Here is a 10,666-nt window from a genome sequence, read left to right as displayed (position 1 = left end):
TTTCCCACCTCTCCCTCCATCCCACGGAGTTCCCTCCTGTACCTTGTCCAAATGACTATTCTTCATGTACGACCTCCGGCAGCAATTGTCAGCAGGCTAAGCTATCTGTTCGTATTTATTTACTAACGAGTAGTATACAGAAGAAAAAAAGACATAGTAAGATACTGAATGTACAATACATTAAAAAAAATCCAATTTAAATTCAACAGATATTTTGTCAGAAAGACAACATTATAACTTATTTGGGATAACAAAGAGCTTTTGGTGTGAGTGAAGCTTAAGTAGTTTAATTCCACTTGATATCCAATTGCTGTAGAACAAACTCCGTTCCCAATATATAGAAACATTTGAATTTCTTAATTGTTTTCATGTACTACTTTGTGGCATTCATGGGCAGCAATGGATAGCAGGCCTGTCACAGTAGGGACTTTTTTCCCAACACTTTTCTTCTCATTCATGGCTAGATGACAGTTTCCACAGGCAGACTGAGTCTTCTGTGAACTGAAACCTGTATCTTTGTTCTCTGTCATGAATGAGTAATCAAAACAACAACAACTTGTATTTATATAGCACCTTTAACATAGTAAAACGTCCCAAGGCACTGCACAGGAGTATTTTAAGACAAAAAAATTTGAAACCAATCCACATAAGGATAAATTAGGGCAGGTGACCAAAAACTTGGTCAAAGAGGTAGGTTTTAAGGAGAGTCTTAAAGGAGGAAAGAGAGGTAGAGGCGGACAGGTTTAGGCAGGGAATTCCAGAGCTTAGGGCCCAGGCAACAGAAGGCACGGCCACCAAAGGTTGAGCGGTTATAATCAGGGATGCTCAAGAGGGCAGAATTAGAGGAGTGCAGATATCTCGGGGGGTTGTTTAACAATTAATCCTTTAGTCACAATGAATCACTTACTGGAGAATACATGAGATGCCTACAACATTCTCCCATGGACTCAGAAGGCAGCAAATGAAGTGCCATCAAATCAATCCATACAGGCTAAGCTATCTGTTCATATTTATTTACTAATGAATAGTATACAGAAGAAAAAAAGACATAGTAAGATACTGAATGTATAATACTTAAAAAACAATACAATTTAAATCAGTTCACAAAGGATTAATTTTTCAGTGAGGTGTTTTGCAGATTATAAGCAACCAATTGGTATTTTTTTAATAGGGTTCCACAGAGCTCAGTACTGGGTCCTTTGCTTTTTGTGGTATGTATCAATGATTTAGACTTTAATGTAGGAGGCATGATTAAGAAGTTTGCAGATGATACAAAAATTGGCCATGTGGTTGATAGTGAGGAAGAAAGGTGTCACTGCAGGAAGATATCAATGGATTGGTCAGGTGGTCTGAAAAGTGGCAAATGGAATTCAATCCAGAGAATTGTGAGGTAATGCATTTGGGGAGGGCTAACAAGGCAAGGGAAATATAAAATAAATGGTATGATACTGAGAAGTGTAGAGGAATAGAGGGACCTTGGAGTGCATGTCCACAGATCCCTGAAAGTAGCAGGACAGGTAGATAAGGTGGTTAAAAAGGCATACGGGATACTTTCCTTTATTAGTCGAGGCATAGAATATAAGAGCAGGGAGGTCATGCTTGAACTGTACAAAATGTTAGTTAGGCCACAGCTAGAGAACTGCGTGCAGTTCTGGTCACCACATTGCAGGAAAGATATGATCGCACTAGAGAGGGTACAGAGGAGATTTATGAGGCTGTTGCCAGGACTGGAGAATTTTAGCTATGAGGAAAGATTGGATAGGCTGGGGTTCTTTTCTTTCAAACAGAGGAGGCTAAGGGGAGACTTGATTGAGATGTATAAAATTATGAGGGGCCTTGATAGAGTGGATAGGAAATACCTATTTCCCTTAGCAGTGAGGTCAATAACTCGGGGGCATAGAATTAAAGTAATTGGTAGAGGGATTAGAGGGGAGTTGAGGAGAACATTTTTCACCCAGAGGGTGGTGGGGGGTCTGAACTCACTGCCTGAAAGGGTGGTAGAGGCAGAAACCCTCATCACATTTAAAAAGTACTTGGATATGCACTTGAAGTGCCGTAACCTACAGGGCTACGGACCAAGAGCTGGAAAGTGGGATTAGGCTGGGTAGCTCTTTTTCAGCCGGCACAGACACGATGGGCCGATGGCCTCCTTCTGTGCCGTAAACTTCTATGAACAGTTAGGTTTTCTCATTCCTAGACCTTCAACATGAATTGTTGCAAATGGATTATGTGAGTTTCAGTTCGCTCACAGCATTTGCTGCACTTACATCAGAACTAAATACAACAGGAGAATCACACTGTATTATGTAGTTCAAAGGCCTTTGGAGATGGTGCGATCAATCATCAGCAACGAAAGCCACAATATGTAGGGATGATTACCTTGAATCCTAATGAGCAATTAGTCACATAAAACTAGACCTTGAGTACCTGCTCAGGGCCTGATGCTGTACAATTCATTATGCCTCTAGAAAAAGTCCATCCCTCTTGACTTATTTTTAATCAATTAATCTTGGCTTGGATCCTTCATTTTGAAATATAGTGAAAAAAGAGCCCAATTAACTTAACCTTTCCTATTTGAAAACAAACCATTTCAAATAAAGACAGAGGTTTCCTATTTGCCTCCGGTACCTGCAATTAAACCGTATGCCTTGACAAGCATTGAAATTATGATTTATATTTAATAGTCATTGATTAATATCATCATCATAGCCTCCATAAATTCTGTACTGCAATAAACATGATCATTCCATATTGTATGAATTCCATTTGTTCTTAGGGAGTCCTGATGCACTATTGATTTCGATCTAATTAATTTGCCTCTTTGCTGTCCTGATATTTGATATTCAAGGTTATCCATTGCATCTTTGCTACTAAATAATTCACCTAGTGCAAGTTTACTTCCAACATCACAAACTGTATAAAGAAGGGATAAATACACAGCGAATAAGTGCACATTGTAATTTATTCAACATTCTGCAAATTCAGGCAAGTTACCAAAATGATATATAAAAAAAGTTTGCAATGGAGCAAAATCTAACACGACTGAAATGTTCTCCGTGTTTTACCTGTTTCTTGTTCCTTTTCCCAGGTATTTGATCCGAGAGCAAGCTATAGGATTTCACCCTGTGACTGCATCATTCTGACAGGGGAATTCAGTTCAGCAAACGGTACCTTTCTTCATTTTGAAATTGCACAGTAAAGTTTGGCACCAAGGCATCCACTCAACAGACTGAGTGCGGCAATTGCCGGAGACCAGGTAATCTGTACACCGTTGAGGCTTTAAGCACCTGGGACTTGCTGTACTTGTGCTGACCATGCAGGTAAGTGTGTTGCGATATTGTACCAACAAGTATTGTATCAGAGGGCAACTTAAAAAAAATCATAAAGTGCTAATGGGACGGATCAAAAAAGGGTCAGTAACAGAGTATTAAGTTATCTTATCAGCTTGGCAACACTTACAATAAGTACATTGAGTGTTATTCATTCGGTAACTGTACATTTTTGCACAGTACAGTTTCAATTTGTCTATTAGGGGAGTCGTAGAACCATAGAAGCTTACAGCACCAGGAAGAGGCCCTTTGGCTCATTATGTCTGTGCCAGCTCTCTGTTATAGGACTCCAGCCACGTCCTGCAAATATTGTTCATTGCAACACACAAGCATGTTTTATGAAATTGACTGAAAGGGCCATGACGTAAAATGATGAATGCCTCGGATTTTTCTCCCTCCCCAAATGAGTAAGGGGGTTGCGCAAACATATTTTCATGAAGTGGGCGCCTCTTCTTTTAAAAAGAAATAGTAAGTTTCAGTGGGAGCGGTCTCGACTCCGCACGTGGTGCAATTCTACACATCATGCTGCGTGTCTTCAACAGATTGAAGATTATGTTGTAAAATGGTGCCACTTTTGATAATATTAACATCATGAACAGCTTTATTAAAGGAGCGCTGTCTACACAGAAAAAGGTTGCTCGACCATTCATTGTCTGGAAAGAGAGGAGAGCCAGGTGTCACAGTGATGTCACGCACGGGTGACGCTGTAATACATCTTGAGGCAAATGAGAAAATTTTTTGCCAAATAGTTTTCATACAAAATACTAACAGGGCTTGACAGGGTAGATGCAGGGAGGATGTTTCCCCTGGCTGGGGAATCTAGAACCAGGGGTCACAGTCTCAAGATAAGGGGTCGGCCATTTAGGACTGAGATGAGGAGAAATTTTTTCACTCAGGGGGTGGTGAATCTTTGGAATTCGCTACCTCAGAGGGCTGCGGAGGCTCAGTCGTTGAGTATATTCAAGACTGAGAGCGATAGATTTTTGAATATTAAGGGAATCAAGGGATATGGGGATAGTGCAGGAAAGTGGAGTTGAGGTAGAAGATCAGCCATGATCTCATTGAATGGCGGAGCAGGCTCGAAGGGCCAAATGGCCGACTCCTGCTCCTATTTCTTATGTTCTTATGTTCAATTAATAATTGAGGAGACTGAAAAAAATGTAGTGCTTCCCAAGGTGGGTGGCCCAGGGAGAGCGGGGGAGGGGGGGGGCAATGGGAAGATGCTCCCGATAAAAGGGAAGCTACAATAAAAAAGAGTACATTAAATCTCCAATAGTTGGCGGCATTGCGATAGAATTGAAACTTGTAAACCCTATTTTCTTTGAAGAGATATCCCTGCTCCTGAGAAGGTGTAAATCTGAACAACAAAGGTGAATCTGGGTGTCAGAATTTATAAGTAAATTGGGTGGTTTTCTTTCAAAAGGAGGAGATTTGGAGGCGACCTAAGTGAAGTTTTCAAAATGATGTGGGGAATTGACAGCTGATCCAGATAAATTATTCAGTATACTTAAGGCTTCAAATACCGCAGTTAAAAATGAGCAAGATAGGAGTAAAAAGGGAAGTTAGCTGTAATTGTTTTCACTTTTCATGGGTATAGTTACCAGGGAAGGGCACCGAGGCAGACAGAATAAATGGGCATCAGATTATTTTGCTGGAGAGAAATGAGATTGAGCGACACAATGAGGTGTAGGGTGGATTTACTAAAAAAAAAGAGTGGGTTTGTTCCATCTAATGTTCCTTTCCTTGCCCTAAATATTCTTCTTTTTCGGTTCATCCAGCTGTTATTCTGTAGGCTTCGCACACACCAGTGGTGCTTCCTGCTCTTCAACGTGATTCTTTTCCATGCCTTGTTCTTCGGGGCGGACTTTGTGGAGGAATACCTGCTCCAGTCCTCCCCAACCACCTACACAGATGCCCAAACGCTGGATATCCGAGAGAGAGCCAGAATACTAGACATGGCCCCGGTCAAGAGAAACGCCTCCAGATTCTTTCGCATCAGCAGCGCCGAGGCTTGTGGCGACGGTGACCTTTTTCTGCTGGTTGTCGTTTCCAGCAATGCGGAAAACATAACGCGGCGGGAAATAATCAGGAAGACTTGGGCCAACATGAGTGAAGTGCAAGGTTATGGCTTGTTGACTCTGTTTGCAATCGGGGTCCCTCAAACGCAGGAAACCCAAGAGGACATCAACAAAGAGTTTGCAAACCACAGGGACATCATCCAAGGCACCTTCTTGGACTCATCCAACAATGTCATCCTTAAAACCATCATGACCATGCGCTGGGTTGTGACATTTTGCCCCAAAGCTTTATTTATTCTGAAATCTGATGAGGAGACCTTCATCAACTACAGAAGTTTGATGGAGTACTTGCTTAGTCTGAAGAGGCATGCAGAAGATCTCTACATTGGAAGGGTCAACCACCAGGTTATGCCGGTCAGAGACCCTCTGAGCAAATACTACGTGCCTGCCAGTCTGTACTCAGAGAAATATTATCCCGATTACTGCAGTGCTACCGCCTTTGTCATCTCACAGGATGTTGCCCGGAAGATTTTCGTCGTCTCCATGGCGATGGAGACCTCAATGCCCGAAGACGTTTATGTCGGAATCTGCACCAAGAAGGCTGGCGTGGTGCCCATCCACAGCTCCAGGTTCTCTGGGCAGAAGTACATTCGGTTCAATCGCTGCTGCTACAAATTCATCTTCAGTTCTTTTGGGATGACCGACGAGGAGCTGGCCAGGGCCTGGGAAGAGATTAATGACAGCAGACACTGCACTATGTTGGAAACATACTATGGACTGATCAAGTGCAAAGCATTAACCTATCTGGACAAGCTCACATCACACAGTAGCACAGAGGCAGAGGAGTTTGTTACCCCGTCACACTAAATGTTGCTTGATTAAAATGGCAACCCCCTTAAACTGTGATTCTAGGCTCTCGCCTCTCAGTCAGAAGGCCGTGAGCTCAAGTCCCACTCCAGAGACTTGAGCACATAATCTAGGCTGACATTCCCAATGCAGTGCTGAGGGAGTGCTGCACTGTCGGAGGTGCCGTCTTTCTGATGAGACGTTAAACCGAGGCCCCGTCTGCCCTCTCAGGTGGACGTAAAAGATCCCATGGCACTATTTCGAAGAAGAGGAGGGGAGTTCTCCCCGGTGTCTTGGCCAATATTTATCCCTCAACCAGCATCATTAAAACAGATTATCTGCTCATTATCGCATTGCTGTTTGTGGGATCTTGCTGTGCACAAATTGGCTGCTGCACTTCCCACATTACACAAGTAACTCCACTTCAAAAAAAGTACTTCCTTGGCTGTAAAACGCTTTGGGACGTCCTTTGGCCTTGAAAAGCGCAAGTCTTTCTTTCTTTATAACCTTGCCCACATATAACTATTATTTTGAAAATATCTTTTTCTTTTTAAATAAGATTTCTTTTGAAAAGGCAATGAATCCCATCTTGTCTGTCCCTGGTCTCTCTCATTGTACAGGTCTTGTTTCCTGTGGGTGAGGGGTCAGGTGTGAGAGCCAGTCCCAGGCCTCTGTCTGTGCTGCTCTTCAGGCAAGCACCAAGATATGTACAGCGTTGGCCCAGGAATGATTCTTGCTCCCGGTGGGGCAGTAGCTGGCCTCTGCCCCTCGCCCTCCCATCATAGAGCAGCTCTCCTCAGAAAACCCGAGGAATGGGGTGGGGGGGAGGCGGGGGGTGGGCAGACAGCAAATCAAACCTCCGTCCCACCAATCAATGGTTACCGTGCGCTGGTGCTCCAGCCCACTGCCCCACTAGGGTCATAACGTCATAGGGTCATAACGACACAGAAGGAGGCCATTCGGCCCATCGAGTCCGTGCCAGCTCTCTGTAGAGCAATCCAGTCAGTCCCATTCCCCCCCTCTATCCCCGTAGCCCTGCAAGTTTATTTCCCTCAAGTGCCTATCCAGTCTCCCCTTGAAAACATTGAGTGTCTCCGCTTCCACCACTTCCGTCGGCAGCGGGTTCCAGGTGTCACCACTTGCTGCGTAAAAAAGTTTTTCCTCACGTCCCCCCTGTATCTCTTGCCCAAAACCTTAAATCTGTGTCCCCTAGTCCTTGTACCATCAACTAGTGGGAACAGCCTTTCCCCGTCTAGCCTATCCACACCCGTCATAATCTTGCACACCTCAATCAAATCACCCCTCAACCGCCTTTGCTCTAATGAAAACAAATCCAGCTTCTCCAACCTGTCCTTGTAGCTAAGACCTCGCATCCCCGGAACCATTCTGGTAAATCTCCTCTGCAGCCTCTCAAGGGCCTTCACATCCTTCCTAAAGTGTGGTGACCAGAACTGGATGCAATACTCCAGTTGTGGCCTAACCAGCGCTTTATAAAGGTTCAGCTACAGTCCCTTCTGGCGAGGAGACGTAGCTTCTCATTTTTCAAGCTTATTTTCTTCCTCCCATTGGGCTCCCGTGCATTGCTGTATCCACAAGGAACTTTGCACTCCTGCTCCTCCCAGCTGTGTGCCACTGCTCCAATGCAGTGTCTGCAGTGCATTGTTTTTAAACATACTTAAAATTGGAAACTATCACGATCAAAGATCCAATTATGGTTCATTGTTTTTTGTTGCTGTATTGTAGAATTATCAATAGTTACATTTTTAGGAAATGTTATCACTAATATTCAAATAGAAAGTCGTCTATTCAATCACCTGCCACTGATGACTGGCAGCAGTATGTATGCAGTTATGTTATAAACCGTTTTTGTTTTTAATTTAGGGACCATCCGTCACTGTCTTTCTTTTTTCTAAAGAGTGCAAACGAGTAATATTTTGCTAAGGGACCATCTGTAATTGTTAATGTTTTGCATAAGTGTGCAAAGCGTACCCTGGAGCTAATTCTCCAAGTGCACTTAAATGCTCAATTTCTTAGCTGAAGCAACAGTTCAGGTGCTACAACTCAAGGAGGGCGGAAAAAATTAACCATGGTTCCCACTCCTGATCACTGCCCAGTGATCCTGCTGGAACATTAATGTGTGTGTTTGTGTGTGTGTGTTTGTGTGTGTGTGTGTGTGTGTGTTTGTGTTCGTGTGTGTCTGTTTGTGATTTATTTTGGATGAGGACAGGATCAGACTCAGTTTGGCATTCCCCCCATGGTTAAATAGCATGGCGATCCTCATCTTCTAGACCCACGCATGAAGAATAGTCACTTCAGCAAGGCACCAGGGAGTTGCCTGCACCAATTATGTCGTACATCACTAATATCCGGAAGCAGGGGAGGAGAAAATAAATAAGGCAAAAATGATCAATTTTCACAATTTTTAAATAATGAAGAGGAAGTGAAAGAATATACTTTGCACTCTTCGAAAACAATGATCCATTCACAGTATTTGAGCTTTTCAGGGATCTTGAAACGGTAGTGGCTCTTCATGGTCAGAAGATTTGCAGGCCGCAAAACAGGCTCAGTTTGCTTTTTTGCACATTTATCAGGATTATAGAGGTTTATGGTTACAACAATTTAAGATTTTTGTTTGTTTGGCATATCGTTATCCTGGTAGCTATACTGAGTTTTCGGGATGTGTTCTCGCAATTGTAGACGTCACACCAGTAACTGAGACAAAATGTAAGAACATGAGCGTGTAAGAACTGAAGCTGAATAGATTGAACGCCTTACTGTAAATTCTGAATTTGAATTGTAATAAAATACATTGTGTTATTTTACTTAAACCGTTTACATCAAACCATTTCTCAGAGACTGCCACGTGGAATAATCATTAAAGCGCATCCCAATAAGGAGGAAGAGCAGAGTCCATCCTGTCTCATCCAGTGGTGTCCAACCTGTGGTACTGGTACAGTCAGTTGCTAACATTTGTAAAAAGGAAAATTGAAACAGAAAAAAAGTCTACATCGGATGGATGGAAGGATTACAAATCAGGCCAAGCAGTTTAAAAGTGGCCAGTGTCTCGCTGGAGTTTAGAAGGATGAGAGGTGATCTCATTGAAACTTATAAGATTCTGAGGGGGATTGACAGGGTAGATGCTGAGAGGTTGTTTCCCCTTGGCTGGCGAGTCTAGAACTAGGGGGGCACAGTCTCAGGTTAAGGGGTCGGCCATTTAAGACTGAGATGAGGAAGAATTTCTTCACTCAGAGGGTTGTGAATCTTTGGAATTCTCTGCCCAGAGGACTGTGGATGCTGAGTCGTTGAGTATATTCAAGGCTGAGAGCGATAGAGTTTTGGACTCCAGAGGAATCAAGGGATATGGGGATCAGGCGGGTAAGTGGAGTTGAGGTAGAAGATCAGCCATGATCTTATTGAATGGCAGAGGAGGCTCGAGGGGCCGAATGGCCGACTCCTGTTCCTATTTCTTATGTTCTTATGTATCATTTCTTACTGTAATTGGTGTTTGACACATTTTTGGGACAGACCATTTGTTGTCTTAGGGAATATACCATGTCAATAACACAGGGTCATTGGTCAATGTACTCCCGTGCAGACTGTACTTCCTAACCAGTAAGTACACCGAACAGCAAATTTATCAACTGAGCCAAGAAAGTTTTTCTTAATGGCCCAGAAATTCGGGTCCCCACGGGTGAGTACGCACAGGGTACTCACGCGTAGGCCCAATGAAAGTGCCGGTTTCGTGCATGCATTGCGCATGCGCAGGAAACCGGCACTTCCGTTCCCCTGAAAGAAGGGGTTCAGAAGTCGAACGCGTGCACCGGAGAGACAGCGCGTGCGCATTGAACTTACGTTTATTTTGCAGGTTTTTCCGGGAGGGTAAGTCTCCAGCAGTTACACTTTTAAAAAGCAGGCGTAAGGCCTGCTTTTAACAAGGTAAGTGGTGAATTAATTAAAATTAAAACATTTTTTCCACAGGTTTATTATTTTTAAATACTTTAAAGAAAGGTAAGTTTATTTTTGGCCCCGTTAGGAAATGTAATTAATTTTTCAAAAATTTAAATTATTGTTTAAAATAGTTATTTCATGTAATTTATAGTTTATTTTAAAAATGTGATTTTTTAAAGCTTTATTTGAGGTTTTAGTGATGTTTTGGGGCTTATAGTATTTATAGGTTTGACAGCTCTTCCTGTCAAACTTACGAATGAAGCATTCCCTGCTACCATTGGCTCTCCATGGCTCACGTGATCCCAGGGGACGCATCGAACTAACTGCGCCCCTGGGATACGCAAGCACTGCACGCCGGCAGTTGGAGCAGGCCCAGGATCGGAATCCCATGCGGGCCCACAGCTCAACGGCCGGTGCGCTAGGTAAGTGTGATAGAACGGATTCTTTTACCCTCAGTCTGGTTCAGCAATCACTGAGTCGAATACAACTGGAGAGTTCAAACGATTTATTATCCGCGGAGTCTTA

General features: G+C 43.2%; 1 protein-coding gene across 1 annotated transcript; it reads left to right on the top strand.

The window, feature by feature from the left end:
* Positions 1–3,314: 3,314 nt before the first annotated feature.
* b3galt9 (beta-1,3-galactosyltransferase 9) lies at positions 3,315–6,227 on the top strand. The gene is made up of 2 exons (XM_085965141.1): positions 3,315–3,320; positions 5,108–6,227. The coding sequence occupies exons 1-2, from the start codon at positions 3,315–3,317 to the stop codon at positions 6,212–6,214; spliced, it is 1,113 nt and encodes a 370-aa protein (XP_085821267.1). The 3' UTR covers positions 6,215–6,227.
* Positions 6,228–10,666: the final 4,439 nt, after the last annotated feature.

The sequence above is a fragment of the Somniosus microcephalus genome, chromosome 23 (assembly GCF_052327205.1).
Source record: "Somniosus microcephalus isolate GS21.2 chromosome 23, FLI_Smic_1.0, whole genome shotgun sequence".
Classification (NCBI taxonomy): Eukaryota; Metazoa; Chordata; class Chondrichthyes; order Squaliformes; family Somniosidae; genus Somniosus; species Somniosus microcephalus.
The sequence above is the reverse complement of the archived record's forward strand: the minus strand, read 5'-3'. Positions and strand labels throughout refer to the sequence as shown.